This window comes from Metopolophium dirhodum, chromosome 9 (assembly GCF_019925205.1).
Source record: "Metopolophium dirhodum isolate CAU chromosome 9, ASM1992520v1, whole genome shotgun sequence".
In the NCBI taxonomy this organism is placed as follows: Eukaryota; Metazoa; Arthropoda; class Insecta; order Hemiptera; family Aphididae; genus Metopolophium; species Metopolophium dirhodum.
Genome location: NC_083568.1, coordinates 25,731,533 through 25,748,969, shown reverse-complemented (window position 1 = coordinate 25,748,969; position 17,437 = coordinate 25,731,533). Strand labels below are relative to the sequence as shown.

The 17,437-nt window shown below is 34.3% G+C and overlaps 1 protein-coding gene across 11 annotated transcripts in view; it reads right to left on the bottom strand.

Annotated features, from left to right (window-relative positions):
- The window catches only part of LOC132952934 (RNA-binding protein Musashi homolog Rbp6), a 401,189-nt gene that overhangs the window by 203,843 nt on the left and 179,909 nt on the right, over window positions 1-17,437 (bottom strand). For 9 of the 11 annotated variants that reach the window (XM_061025455.1, XM_061025453.1, XM_061025459.1 and 6 more), the window contains one exon: window positions 1,867-1,948. In XM_061025455.1, coding sequence (XP_060881438.1) covers window positions 1,867-1,948 — 82 coding nt within the window. Of the gene's footprint in view, window positions 1-1,866; window positions 1,949-3,190; window positions 3,402-17,437 lie in introns of those variants that run through there. The other 2 variants (XM_061025462.1, XM_061025463.1) reach the window with 1 other exon arrangement.

Here is a 17,437-nt window from a genome sequence, read left to right as displayed (position 1 = left end):
TATTTATAGTTTATAAAATCATTTAACTTGCTATACTATTATAAGTATATTATTTATAATTTGTATCAAAAGTTTACGTACTATAAGTCATTTAATGAATAACCCATTTGCTTATCTTTTATCCCAACAAAACTCGACTACTAAAAACAATTAAAAATTAATTAATATCAGATAGTTTATGAACTACTTTTGATTTTGTGTAATATAACATGAACCGTCATAAAAATGTTTTAAGTTTTTCTAAGCAATAATAATAATATATTCAGTAAAAAAATTTGGCGTTTCCATTTGAAGTTTAACTTTTACGGTGGAGAAATATTCTCAAAAATATATGTGGAAAGTTATACAATTCATTAGAGTTTAAATTGAAAAACGTAAATCCCTGAGAAACCCAGAAAAAAAAACTTTCAACTTCGACACATTTTTTTCTTTTACAGCCCATCAATTTACGCCACACTCAATTTAAACTCGAGCACATTGTAAACTCTAAACCTTTACACGTTACTAATAACATTCAAATGGGCGAATGTTTTTATTCCAAAAATGGAATTTTCAATTCTTCTTTTATTAAACGAATTAAAAAACTTTTCCCTTGAAAAAAAATAAAACCTATTTTTATATATCCCCACCTTTCAGATGCAGAATGAAAACTTTTCCGCATCAAGAACAAGACGATTATTATTCAGTTGGAATATGCCTAACAATAAATATTCGAATCCAATTAATTTATGATGAGTCCCAAAAGTGCTATATAAGTGATTGTTGTAAAAGTTATCACAAAAATAGTATACATTGAGTAATCTTCTAAAAGATATAAAAAAAACGTACACGAAATCATATAATATAATACCTTAAAAAACAATAAGCGCAATTATAAATTAACGAATAGCTATAATATTGTATGTTGACTTGTATCAAAATAAAACTGCATCAACAGTATTATAATTTAACTTAAACATTCTAAAACGACCAAATTTCGTTTCAAAAACTATATTTTATTCAACCGACAAAACGTGTAGGTGTGCTAATTAAAATCTTCGAATTTAACGCATCCATGTAATGAATCCATGCATTATTTTTTATATTTTTTTTTATAACACAATTCAAAAGATTTTTTATTATAATTTAAAATTGAACTACCTATTTATACAGAACAATTAAATTTTTCAAAGTATACGACTATCGCGTAACATAATATTATTGTTGTAATACGATTAAAATATTAAAAACAAAAAAAATGTTTAGTGTTCCCGAAAAGTATTATTATATAATTATAATCACGAACGATATACGTATTATGATTTATATTTGTATCCGATTAACATATTATAGGCTGCTTAATATTATACGTACATACATTATATTATGAAATGTAGTATATAATATGCATCTATCTACATGTATGGTTCGGGAATAATGCGTTTAATTTAAATACTCAGGGATTTTCATGAATCTGCATAAAAAAATGTTTCGAGTACAAACCGTATATAATGATAAATACAAACGTAGACATTTCGATTTAGTTTAATAATTGGTATAAACAAAATATATGCAAAATACTAGTATTTCGATATTTAAGCCCAACATGAATATCGCACGTATCACTTATTTTAATATAGGTGCCTACCTAATCAGATCAACTTGATAATTGATAAGGTCTGTTGCTTCTATATATATATAATTATGTTCTCATAGTGTACATTATACTTCAGTTGATTATACAATAAATTATCCATGTAGATATTACTATATATGTTTATTATTTCGGTAAATAATAAAATCAGTTGTTTTTTTTTATTCCCAATTAAAGCTACCTATTTCAAATATAAAAAAAATTCTAGTAATAATAAAATAATTAAATTTTACCTTGATCGGCGAGTCGTTGGATCTTTCATAACCATCACTTCAGTTATCTCTCCAAACTTACTGAAGTACTCTCTCAATGATTCTGAAACAAATAAATAAATAACCACATCAGCATACGAATGGTATAATATAATATTATTTAACAGTGACTTTTTAAATATTGTCTGTAACAATACTACCATAATGCAAACAATTCAATAACTACTATTATACTTATGGGATGTAATATGTGGTTAAATAATATGTATAAATCTAGTTTTGTTTAGTTCCCCGCACTTTTTTAAAAAACTAATGAACATTGAAATGCATGGACCTAAATTGTGATAAGTGTTAACTCTAAAATCTAATGATGTTTGCAATTCTATTTTAATAAAATATAGTTATTGAATTCCGATTATATAAGTATATACTTACCAATTGAGTCACATGATTATTTAAGTAAAATATTTAATCAATTAGGAACTCAGTATTTGAACATGAACTCAATTACTATTGTATTATCGTATATTTAACGGGACTCAAATAATATATTCCTTAAGACGACCTAAAACCCGATTCATTCCAATTTTTCTAAAAGGTTTTATGCTTGACTCAGCTCATATGCTGCCTATTTAAAAATAGTTTTTATCTAATTATCAATGAATAAAAATGAATTTAGTTTCATGATAAAAACATTCCTCCTTTCACGTACACCGACTAAATGTGTAAACTTATATCTTCCTAGGAAATTGGTTTCCATTTTAATCAAATATCATATGTCCAAAATATTTTATGTTATATTATTTAAGTGAAACGCACAATATAATATAGTGTATACTCGAAGAGTATACGCACGCACAATAAATGTCTGGCGTCAGCGGCGGTAGGAGATCAGTGGGGAAGTAACACGTTCTCCCTGATAAATCCGTCGGTGGAAATATGAGTACAAGAGGGCGGAATCTCTAGAGAAACGGCGGCATTTCTCTCACATGGAAAACGTTTATAAATACTTTACGTCCCCCATAGATTCGTAGAGTTTCACGCGAATATATTTCTCCGAAAAACCCTTCCCACTCGATCGTCGTCGTTCTCCCTCGGTCTATTCATTATACATGTACTGTATTATCTCCCCGCGTATATAATCACGCTGCACGTCAACCTGTCCGCGTCGGAGCTTTCGTTGACGAGACGTACATGACACATGCACGACCCGCGCAACGGTTTCCGAACTTTGTCACAATTTTCCTATATGCTCGCCCGAGAACCAAACGTGAATTTGATAATGCAAAGTTTGTAAAATTATTGGGTTGTAGTATATTGTAAATAATACTGCGAGAAAAATCACCTCAGAGGTTGCGTGATCGCGACGTGACGGATCTCTGCAGTTTCGAATACCTTGCCTTTTTTCCATGATAAACTTGAATAACTCGGGACAAAATATTATTGATCCTCTCACCGCAGTTAATCAAGCCACTGCGCCTCCAGCGCTCGGTGAACACCGCGTCACGGTATATTAATAATATTATTACTATCGATATTTGTGCTCGGCTGTTACGTACTTATGTGGCGACTGGCGAATGATCGAGCAGGGAAAAAAGACAGTTCACCGGTGCATAATATAATAATATTATATTATGACGTATGGTCGGCTGATTGAATAACTACCAACCTAACGATGTTATTTTCCGATTCAAGCCAGTACACTCGTCTTACCGACACTGCTAAAATACAATATAAATTATAATTTATAATAATACCATTGTGGATGTGGGCATACTAGGTATACTGTTTTCCGAGAACGTCATCCGTTACAATATTCGTCACAGTTTGGCCACTATACAGTTTCTCACGGTGGGCGGACGATGGGTGCGAAAACACACATTCTACCCTTTGCCCTTCCCAGATTATAAAATTTGACAAATGTGTTAGTTGAAAAACTTGCACACACCACACATATAATAATTTGTGTACCGGCGGCTATAAGTTCTAATGTGTTTTTCCGTAATTAAAATCGATACCATACAGTCGCCCTGCAGCAATACAAACTATTTGCAGTGTTGGCCGTTGTATTTTTACTCGGAAAAGCAAAAAACTGTACCGTTTGCAATTTGTCCCGAAAAACCGACCGATTTGAAAGCGTTGTACTTGACACCGTGGTGACCGCTATTAGTTATATGATGATTTTTCTAATGAATTCAAATTCTGGTTATTGGACGGTCTTTAACAGTATATTATTCACCTATAGCGCGTATTATGCAAATAATAATATATTGTATGTCAAAATTAATAAATGCACTAATAGCTAGGTAGATGGGTACTTTATCCATATTAATTATTACTGCCATCCAAAGGATTATAAAGCATTGACGCGGATTGAAATATTATATACCCGCGAACGACAAATTTCAACTCACATTTAATTTTATATTATTATACCTATATTATTTGGTTTAAATGAAGAGTGATGATAGATATTTTTAATTATAATATATCACCGTTGTAAAAAAATAATAAATATTAAACAATTATCCAGCGTACGGGATGTCGCTGATTGCATTACGCACACAGTCGAATAAGAAATATTGGGTAGGTATATGAAGGAACGTTGCGAAAAACAAAAGATTTCAAAAGTGACGAGCGGCCCGCGAACAATGATAATATATCATACATATTATTTGAAATCCATATATTTTATCAACACAACAATAATATTATGAGAAAAATAAAATGCACAATTTTCGCAATTTTCGTGTTACGTTTCTAGACAGCCGTCGTAGGAACGAACATTATATTGTCATCGAATGTTTCGTCTTCGGGCTGCCTATGATATGCGCTAAATAAAAATCGTCGAAAACAAAAAACAATTCTAATAAAATATTATACTATAATTATAAAAGTATAATAATATCGCCCCACTGGTGAAACGGGCGCCGAATGCAGACTTGTGGAATACGTAAAATTACGGTATCGTTTAGTGACGGTTTGCATAGTTTTCTTCAAATTAGTCTAAAAAACGATATTATTACTAAATAATAGGTATCATCTTCTAGCATAAGACTCGGTTATAAAGTTATAAGTCAATAGCAATAATTTATTAAGATCCGTATCGTTATTGGTGTATACCCAATATATTATTATGTAACTTTCTTGTTAAGCTTGAAAATGTAATTTTTTTTTTTTAATTTAAAAAATTCAACAATCCACACAGTAGGTATTAGGTAGGTATACATAATAACTATTATACGTGGCACAATAAGTGTAAGTGATGGCATTTATTTATTGACATTTTAAATACAGACTCGATGGCACGGGAGAAGAACTATATAATATTACGCATACGAAAAAAAATATTTAGTTTACAATTTATATTTATTGTCTTGGCGGACAGTTATAAAACTAGCTTAAGTCCCTAATACGATTTGGTCAAACACTTATACCTACTTTAAATAGCAATACGTATTATAGTTTTATTACAAAATTACAAAATAATGGCCACTTATACTAAAATAAATACTTAAACCTATTATTATAATATTAGTAGGGTCAAATATATAAGTAAAGTAGCGTTATTTAAATACCTAGTCAGAAATAATTTGGTTTGACTATATTATATTTAAATTATAGGAATATCCTCTCGTATATATACATACACCAACTATACCAACTACAAGTCGTGACGGGGCTTTGGTGAGAATTTGCAATGCGTTTATGGTGTTTATTAAATCAGATTCTTTTTACATTACATTTGTGTGGAATGGTTTTATTATGAAATATATGTCTTACAAAAATATCTAGTTGATAAGGTCGATAATTATAAAATATTATTTTTTCTGGAGACGAAATGAAAAACACAGGTACACTGATAGTATACACGCCGCAGTTTTCTGTGCGCGAAAACCCGCCTTTACGACGACAAAGGAAAAAATACAGTATTATATTGTAAATAGATTATTTTTTTATGTTCTTATTTTTCGTAGGGAAGAGTCCTGCAGGTACTTGAATATTTTAAGTGCATTGTAGTATGACGTCATATCGTTGGTATAAAAATAGATACGATATTATTAGTCGACCAGTCGCTGTTTAGGTACGTAAATCGATTACAGAAATGGGACGATCGATTAAAAAGTACTCGTGCAGTACCTATGTACCCATATGTATCAACCTATTTATTATTTATCATCTGATGAAAACTTAGAAACAAAACGAGCCGCAAATCACAATTATAATAAATTATTATTATCATATTACCTATAATGATATTACGATGCGGATGGATTTACGTTTATCCATTTTATTACACATTATGGACCATAGGTATATAACTAGGTATTCTACAATAATTTTAACAATATATCTCTATTATTACTACACGCGAATATTAAAATATTAAAATACCGTACACAAATATTAAATTGCAAATAAAAAATTAATCGACGAACCCCAGACAGATAAATCGTATTTATTTTACACTATTATTATTACTTTTTTTTTTCGCAAAAATCGATTATCGCGTATACGAACAAATTGCATTTCGTTATACGCGACGACCGCCCGCCCCATTCGAATGCACTATAATTGCGGCGGCGATGCGCAATAGGAAATCGAAATTATTGTTTTAATTTATTTTATGAGTCTCGAAGAGTATTATACAGATGCACTACATAATCGTATATATCTATATATATATATACATTATACACAATCGTATTATGTATGTATCAATTGTTTCGTCTTGTTCTCGATTCTCGTTAATGAAGTCCGAGAATAAGGATATTATAATTTATAACTATTGTATTTGCCAAGACTGTTATTCAATGAATTTGTTGGTAGGTAGGTACTTACTCGAATAATGATTAAATCAAACGAGTGAAAACTAAATTATCAGAATTAATTCTATAAAATATATATGTAATTTTTTAGATGCTGCACGAAAGTAGAAAGGATTAGCATTTAGTTGATGATGAGTGTTTTTTGTTTAGGCAAATCTGTGTGATTATTTTATAAAAATGTTATTATAACGGTAAAGGGGTAAAAATAACGCACAAACTTAGTAGGTACATACCACACAGATTGATTTTCATCATAATATCGATCTCGGTTTTTCGTCACGTGATCGATATACCTACTTAAACTGAAACTGTTGATATAATTTGAAGTCATTTTACATCATTAAATTGAAACTATTGACTGCATTTGAGATTGCGGTACACCGATAGGATTAAATTTAAAAAAAAAGTTATAGCGTTCTCGGCCTTCGATGCGTACATAGACAATAGTCTATACATATTTTGAGCATTTCGAATAATTTTAATTATTGGAAACACAGAAATTTTTGTGGTCTTAGTCGATGAAAATATCGAATTTTCTACGTATACGCTGATTTTTTCTCGAAAGCCGATTGTTTCAACCGTTCGATGTGAGCAATAAAATATATAATATGATTTTTAAATATTTAAAGCCTCGATCGACTACCACGAAGTAATTTCGATCAACGACCACAACTATAGTGTTTTCATTATTATAACAATATAGCCGCTGGTGTGTTATGTATTTAGTCGAATGAATAATAATTATTGTTGCAATACAATTTATAAACGTACGCGTGGTTTAGGGCTTAGCAATAATAATAATAATAATAATAATATAATTATTTAAGCAAACCATAACCGTTATTGGAAATTCGATTTCAGTGAAAAACGCTCCGGCGAAATTCCAGGAATAATGTCTGGTGGGGACGGGGAGATGGTTAAATTAGACTTTTCGGAAACTGAACTACGCAGTCTCCATGAGCGGACTTTCAGAGTACCAGTCGATAAATAATATTATAACATTGTGCACGTGCACAACTACTAAATTATATTATTATTATTATTGCGATCGCGCGAGGTGTTCCAAGAATCGAAACGCTGCCCTGTGATCGGTCGTCGAGTGAATAATAGTATTATGATTAGTATGATATTGCTCAACAGACGTTTAATACATTTGTATTGTATAGTGTTATAGATTTGAAGTCAAAACGGACGGCGGGCAAAGCAAAACGATTTCAGAGTTTTAAAAAATGAAGCGATTGGCGACGAGTTGACGTAGTCTTCGCAGCTTGACATGTTATTATTATTATCATACATAGTTAGGTATGTATCCCGAATGAGAATTATTGGACATACGCGATGACTTACACACGGGTACCGAATGGCAAAGCAAGAAGCCCCCACGTGTGAAGTCTGCGGTGTTAAACTGACTGTGAAACATATTATGCCTCAAATACGAACGGGGTCGACAAAATATCGGAATAGATCCGATCCTTGACACTGTACTAGGACCTGAAACCAAAGGCTACACCGAGACTGTAGCCTTCTTAACAACGATTATGTAACTCAACGTAAGATTCTTGGCACCCCACAACTCGTACGGTTCATCTTGGCCATCGGCGACCGTAACGATTTCACAAAATTCCAAAAATAATTTATTCTGCTGCGTATCATGTATTATATTGTATGAAATAATACTATGCATATTTATTAATTTGCTTCAAAATCTGTGGCTCGATGTTTAATTTTGCACGTTTTGTCGTCGAAACTGTTTACTATTTTTCATAATAAATTAATAACATACATATTACAGTGTTTGCACTCGGTTTTTCTCAACGTCCGTACCTACTGTTTACGTTTAATGCCATTGTACTTTCGTACTTTCGTTCGACATATTTTACTTTGATTTTTTCCTCGTAGTGTAATGTGGTTCTAAAACGGAGTTGTATGGTAATATTTTATCGTCTGATTTCCCAAGACGGTTCGCGCGTATTCGCTCTCCGGACCGTTTCTATTTTCTCCGAGCCTGCAGGTTACTTCGACGAAACCAAAAAGCGGTCGACGACTGCGCTCAAAGATGGTAATTATTATTATTTCGTGTTATTACGACGTGGTATACTTTTTCGGTTTTACGAAATGTACATAAATGGCACATCATATTTAGATATTTACATTGGTCGAAAATAGTATTCCCAGAAAAGGGTTGTTATTTGAGTTATTGAAAATTATATTATATTATAATATGGTGTGTGGTAGAAAGAGGATTCGACGATTTCCAATGTATGAGGTATATTGTATGTGAATCCGACAAATCCTTGAATTGTACAAGATTTCCTAGAAGAAGAATTCAATAAGTATCGACACGTGTAGCAGTTACGTACCGGCTCGTATCTAAGTCCGAGTCCGGTACGTTACGATACGTTTTGCTGGTACATATCGCACATGTAACTTCTTGGAAGCTCGATTTTAAACCAATGTCAATGGGAACACCGAACAATCCAATATTGTCTTCCTTGAATATCATGACCCTATACATGCGTTTTTATTAAAAAACAAACTTCTGGTTTTTTTTTTTTTTACGGTTCTCCACCACTGGTGCAGGCGAGGAACGATTTCAGGTAGAATTAATAATTTTTCGGATAACTTACCGCAACCATTTTTTATTACACGTATATATGACATAAACTCTGTGTAATCTCTCCCTCCGGCTACCGCCATGCGCTGTTTTTACGTTTTCATTATAATAACTGTGACGTTTTATACGAATTGAAACGGATTATATAATATCATTATAATAATAACATAAAGTGTTTGCATAGGGAGTGAGTGCCCACGGAATTTACGTTTTATCCGAGAAGAGGACACAATATTATTTATCGAATCAAAACACGAGGGCCGTTTTTTTCAGCTCCATGTCTCCACTTATGTGCCACCTTTATATAATAGAATTAAAATAATATAATATGACGAATAACAATATTATATTATAATTATAATACTCCGCTGCGGTGCACCCTATGATAATATGCGTAGTATGTTCACCCTGAAAATCTATAGGTATAGATGTATAACCGTCTTATTACGAATAATCGTGCAACAGTCTTCAGTCTTCGGCGAGCGTTTTCCGAATGTACTTTATACGTCATTTATACCGTATGGTATATAACCATCACGCGTGTATAAAATGCGTGTATAGTAGCTACAAGTCGTGGTCGAGTGGTGTAGACTGTAGGGGATGGAAAGAAACGGAAAGTAGCCATATTAAATGAAGTTATTATATTATACACACGACGAGGAGGAATTGCGAGTGTATCGCGTAGAAATAAATAAAAAGGTAAATCAGAAAAAAAAATCACCGTTATTATATTATATTTTTTTTTTGTCGTCTGGGTGAAATTATTGTTCCGCGGGCGTAAACCCGAAAAAAAAAGTATATTTATTATATCATACTCCCGCGTTCGTATATATTATAATATAATAATAATAATAAATCGGGGTTAAAGCATTTGCGCATGCGCGGCGTTACGTTTAAATGGACTTAACGGGTAACAAATCATAAACGCGTTGGGGACACACACATATATATATATATAATACGAATATAGGTATCGCAATTTTTATTAACAAGGGCTGGCGAGGGGGGATAGGACGATATTTATGTGCGACACATACGACGTATACAACGTTTGTGTGCCCCCTCTCCACCTACCGTGGCTTCATCCTTGCTGGCGTTTATGATATATATGTATAGTATCTGTATTATGGCGTAGCAGCAGTTATTCCGAATTAGACGCCCGTCCGATGGGTTACATTTTTCAATTCCGGAAAGGATTTTTTTCTACCCCTCTTCAGCAGTCGGCGCACGCGGGATCCCTCTCGATCATTTATCATCCCTTATCAGTGTTTCCGGGGCGCGCGCGCGTGTTTGAACTAAAATCGCCCACGATTCTTCATCCGCAAATATCGCGATAATAACAATAATAATAAATTACAATATTATTATTGTGTCGTCGAAAACAATGCCGATGAACGTACCTACAGTTGTACACGCGTCGTTGCATACACTATAAAGTATTATTATATTATTACTTTTACCTGTTATCATGATTATGAGGTCACCTTAACTACTTTGTGACGAAAACGAATAGTAATGTACCTATATTATATATAGGTACACGCTCGACGCTCAAAAAGACTCAACTTAACTAAGCCATGCGGAGAGGGCCATATGCTAATAATATGGTTGTTCAACGTTTTTAGTTAAATTAATAACTATATCGATTCCGATTTTTGCAACTAAACATTGGTTAAAATACTTGATTATTAGATGCAATATGTCTGAAAAAAATTTTCGTGCAAATGTTGTTATACTCGTTTTGATTCGAAGCTGCAGATTTTTCCACGTACATTTTATATTTATATTTATTTTTTGTTTTCATATTGTTCTACAACCGGGTGAATGTTTACTTTACTATCATAGCGGTTCGAAACAAACCGTGATATACGCAACAATAACAAACATATAAATATTAATTGCCATATGAAATCCAGCGATCTTCGTTCGAAATGGCATCGCTCGACGTCCGTCCGAATAAAATGATATATTATTATATAAGTCTGCGCCGGCGGGAATTTCTGTCGATAACCGCGAATTAAATCCCAAAAGTTGATTTCGTTTGAAATATTAAACGAGTAAAAAGAGAGAGAGTATAAGAACACGCTGCACTCTGAATAGTAATGACAATAATAATAATAATAATAATAATCAAACCGCGGAATCGGATTATTATTATACTATTATTGACGACCATACGAATAAAATATAAAAATAACGGCTCGAGAGAGGGAAAGAAAAAATAAGGAGCCCAAACTCAGCATCCTCGGCACAGTAACTTACGGTAACACGATTTCGTAGAAAAATCATTTTTTTTCCCCGGCGCGCCGTACAATAACACATATCATGTACACCGCTCCTTGCCCGTATACGCTTACTTGCTCCACATATTTCACAGCGGGTTTGATATTAATTTTTTATTGGATTACAGTTCCAATTATGATTTATGTGTAAAACGACGCCCGATTTATATGTACATGTAACTGTGTGTGTATATATTTATTTATGTATATGTGTGTGTGTGTGTGTGGGGTCGCGCCACGCTTTTCGCGTGTTGTGCTTACAAAGTTTTTCCACGTTCCAATTTTGCCGAAACATCATTAAACCCACACGCGCGCGCTCGTCGCTCGCGATATATATATAATAATATTTCTTCTCTCGATCAATTGGGCGGTGCGAGGAGTGGTAGGAGGAGGGAAGGGTGTTTTTTTGCCACCGTCGTCGTTTAAATTCCAAATGCCGTCCGGGAAGGAGCGGGCCGGGATGGAGCGGCGGAGTGGGCAATAGGCGGGAGGGTTGCGGCGGAGTAGATATCATTTTCCGTGTTGTTGTTTTTCGGGCCGTCTGCAGCCATGGCGGCGCGGCGGGGCGAGAGAAACTTTCCGTTACCGCCGTCGGCGCCCCAAACAAACAAACGGACCGCCACTGCCGCCTCGTCAGAGTCATTCGGGTCTCTCTCCCCTTGTCCCTCGATCGGCAGTCTCTCTCACTCTCTCTCTCTCTCACTCACACTCTCTCTCGCTATCTGTTTTTTTTCTTTCACGTCATGCGCCTCCGACGCCTTCTAAACGAACCGCAAAGTCGCACTGTGTTTGTTTTCGATTTCAAATGGTATACACGATGTGCAACAACAATAATAATATATTTTAAAATATGTTCGTATCCGCTGCAATGACGAGTGACGACGGCGCCCAAATCATGATACATACAACACGGTGTCTTGCGCGTGAGGAGTGCAGTTGCAGTGCATCCATCCGCGGTTTAGGATTATAATATAAAATTTTATAAATACGCACTCGGGCGATGGGAAACGGAGAGTAGAAGATATTGTGCAGCCGGGATACGTGGAAATAAAAGAGAACACCGACACGGCTCGCGCGAAATGAAATTACACGGAGGCCGCCGCCTTTAATAAATGACCCGGTGCCGCCGTCGTATAAATTATGTCGGCTTTAATTGGACGGGTGCGTATTTTTTTCCTTTCGTTTTCTCTTCCACGTCTTGGTGGAGGCGGGAGCAGAGGTTTCGTGCGACAGACGAGTCTTGACGCCTATATAACACAATAATAATAATAATAACGAAATAAAACGCGATTGGCCTCTTATTTACGGAGGTTACACGCCACCGCCATCGACGGAATTTCTACACCGAGACGAGACGCTTCACTGCTCGCCGGCGACACCTCGTTTCGACGTCAACGGCGGAGAGCCACGTGCCTGGCGACATAAAAGTGTTTCACATATTTCATATATTACGTTCGATACAATAATAAAAATATTTAATCGAACGGCTTTGCGCCTTACGTGATATCGTAACGTTATTAAAAAGTTATCGAAAACGTGTAGATTTTGTTATTGTGTATAAAATATAAAATATGTTATAATATTATACCATCATAACACGATACAACGGCGGATGGCAGTGAACCCTCCCCAATTCGGGGAGATTTTTTTGCCTATCGTCGTGTCATCATAATGTTATTATCATTATTAAACGTCGTCGCGCGTCACTCTCGTGTACTAAATATATAATAATATTATATGCTATCAGAAGTCTGTGGCGTATAATAATATGATAATAAAATATCTTATATTATAATAAAAGCCGTTTTAACATTTCGTTCGGAATTATAATATTTCACAAAACCAACCCCATCCAGGGACGAAAAAAAAAGGAGTTTTCCAAAGTCGTTTAGTCGGTGGCTTTTGAGCGCCAGACGAAATACGCATTTTAATAGAACTGAGATCTTTTCGTATTAAAATGTATTTATATATTATATTTGTGCCTTATATTTTCGTTAACGTAATTTAAGTTTAAATATTTTAAAAGATTAACGACCGTGAAAATAAAGAAATAAAATTATACATTTAATTTAAATATTATAAAGTCAAGAGTAAAGCTGTTTTCGACTTTAAGTCGTTCGTAATAGTTGAACTACTTAAAATTCATTTAATTTTTCCGTCACATTGCATCGTATAGTAATAAAAAAAAAACTGTATTATAACTATAATGTTATAATATCGTGTTTACTTAATGACGTTGACGGTGAAATATTCAACAGTAGGTGCGTTAGTTTGATTTTTGACATGCCGCCAGAACACCATTGACTAATAATAATTCAAAACATGTGTTCGTCTATTATTATTATGGTTTTTATGCTGTAGATTCACACAAGCACCGGTGCTTTAATATGTTGTATTATATACGTAACATTTAGAAGCCTATATGTATATATGTGTATTTCCCCCCTCCCCCCCCCCAACCTCGAATATAGATCGCGAGTAACACGCAACCGTCATCCATCAACTAACGGCCGATATTAAATCTTGGCTGACAAAAGAGGGTACGGTTAAAAAAAAAGTGTATAATATTCTAATATATATTTTGCCGTCAAACTTTTTGACAAATACAACGGACCTATTTATTATATTAAAAAGTGTACGGGAAAAGTTCAAAACGGATCAGTCGAGTTTGAGAGACTTCCCACTTCCACCACCGTCCCAGACCACCGTCAAAACCGTTGACCATCACATCCGGGCCAGAGGGGAAAAACGCGATACTGGCATTTTTGGCGGAACAAATAAAAAAAACCGTCTTTACACAACTTATGTACTTCAACCGAGCTTCAGTGTTTGTATCTTGTTCACATTTTCCCTCAGGCCAATTTCATTTAGCGATTTATTACGTTATAACATAATATTATACATTATACAATATACATAATATGTAATTTATTGTAATACAATATGGTTTAATCGGTACGCATAACGACAGTAATGATCGTTATTATATTTATTTTTTAATGGGTACTATTAAACGTTTATGAACCGTACAGATGGACAATCAAAAAGTCAATCGAGGATCTTCATTCGGTTAGAATTAATTGATTTTAAAATTATTAATAAAAATGGGTTACAAACTTACAACCTCAATCCTAAATATTTAACTCTGTGAGTAAAACTGAGCTTTTAAAATGGTTTTCAATGTTCAGAAATAATCGGTTGTATAATAGTTATTTTTTTTTTTACTTTTATTATTGAGAATAAATAAATAACTGGGTCATTAGCCTGTAATTACATTTTACGTATACACCGATATTAGATAATATTAATTATAAATATTGGCTTACAGATATAATAATATATATGTTAGTTTAAAATGTAAAGTTTATACATGTTTTTATTTTTAGGTTATTTATAAATGATGTCGTTTGGCATGACTATTAGTAAGTGTATCCTGCAACAGTTATAAATTGTTTGGAATATATCATGTCCGTTACAATAATTTTCAAATATCTGCAAATATCAAACGATCGAAAGTGAATATCGTAATTATTATTTTGCATTGTATCGATAAGATCGAAAAGTCACGCACGCCGCCGCACAGCTACGCCGTAAAAAAACGGTGAATAATAACCGTAAATAAGTAATATTAAAAAAACTCAAGGAGGGTTTTAAAAACTTGAGTATAATAATAATAATAATACGAAAGACATAAATAACGAGTAATAGAAGGTATAACGATGCTATTAAGTGTATACAGAGACGCAATATGCGGTCCGATGATTTTTATTAAAACGGAAGATAAATAACGTCGAAAGTTAACAAACATTTTACCAGCGCGTGCAGCTATTAGCGCGGACCGAGATGAGCCGAAAACTGATTATTTTTTTACCGTTTTCCATAACATTATAAGCTGCTGCGCTATCGGTTATAGGCTCCGAAACTCCAAAGACGTCACTCTGTTGTATTCCGCGTTGCATAATACGGTATCCAGTGACGATGTATATACCGTCGCTGAACTTTCCTAGACGGCGGCGGCGGATCAACAATAATATTCTGTTCTCTCTGCACACTGCTGCAGGTCCCGCCGCTGTCGTGTGTCGTCGGGCGACATTATCGCATCGGCCGCACGTAAACATTACAAATCGATGACGATAATAATAATAGTGCGTACAATATTATTATACTATACCGACGAAAAGCAACGTATTTAATGTTAGGGGTGGTGTATTATAGCGATACGTAGCGTCGTCGTCGTCGTCGTCGTAGCGATATCAAATTCCAAGGTTGCAGTGTTATGCCGCATTATAATATTTACAGTCGAATTAAAATCGTATATACGCCGAATCACTCTGTATAATTTTGCATAATATTAGTTTTTGCTACGGCGGCGTTGTGCATACAAACCGCACAAATGAATTTCTTGCCGTTATATCTTAACATCACCCACAGCCGCCATCCAGAAGCGGCAGAAGCGGCAGAAGCGGCAGTGGCAGCGGCAGCAGCAGTTGACCCTAAATTGATTTAACAGCTTATACATTTCGGGTATATTAATAATAAAGGGAGACATATTTGGCCGGTCCGACCGTTCATTAAATTCCTGTTACCCTCTTAGAACTACAGCTCACACACACACTGTACACATACGCGTACGGCGTTTGTGTGTGTGTGTGTGTGTGTGTGTGTGTGTGTGTGTGTGTGTGTGTGTGTGTGTATGCGTCTGTGTATGTACAAAGATAATAATATTATAATATGGCGTGTGTGCGTACGGTGTGGGTCGTTGAAATTTATACGTATTTACGAATTTACAAGACATTACGGGCGGTTTTACTGAGCCCCGTCGTATAATATATATATAATATTATTATAATATACTGCTGCAGCGATATAATATACGCCACGCGATATTATATTCCCCATTATAATACCTACCCACTATTATAATACTGTATACCTAGGTACAGCCGTACAGGAGCTTTCATTGTTATCGTTTATTGTTATTTTATTTTTCGCAATCGTTATTATTATCTTTTTTTTTCTCCTCTCGCCCCCGTGATGTTTACCGGCCGCCCGCCCGCCAACCGCTAACCTTTTGTTTGTGAAAAACCTCTACCTTTTCACGATGTTTGCCGAGCTTTAAAATTTAAACTGATGTTTGCCGCGCAGTCATTGTTATCCTGTCACCGGAGCAGTAAGGAGACAGTCAATTTGTTTTCAACGCATATAATACGCATATATATATATATATCTCATGTGTATTATATAAAATATATAAACGCTACAATCTCGGTAAACACGGCGTGTGTGGGAGACAATGTACGCGTTCGGGGAGGTGCGGGGCCACGATCCAATTTAGTTGTATAACATTATACACACCAACATGTAGATTATTATTATTATTTTATTATTATCGTGTACATAATAATAATAATAATATGACGTACTTTATACGTCACGGCGAGAAGCTAAAACTCTTGGGGCGACACACCTTATCGCGTTGTATATAATAATAACGTGTACATTTTGTGATTATTATTATCAGCATCGTGTCTATATTATAATATAATGTAGTTATGTATTAGTATTACTTTAAAGAGAATTTAATATATAATATGCGCACGGCGAGAAATAATTTAAGACCACGGTTGCGATGTCGGGGAAAAAATTATTTCGTCGGCACGGAAAATTTTCCACCAAAAATAAGATTTACCGGCCGGCTTTGTTATCCGCGGAACTCTTATAGGATTTCCGAGGGTTTTCCGCGCAGACGATAACTATATTATATAGCTGCTGCAGAGAGAATAATAGTAATGATATTATATATTATTATTCGAAGTCGTCGAATAAATTGCTGTTCCAGTATTTTTTATTTTTTTTAAATCAACGAG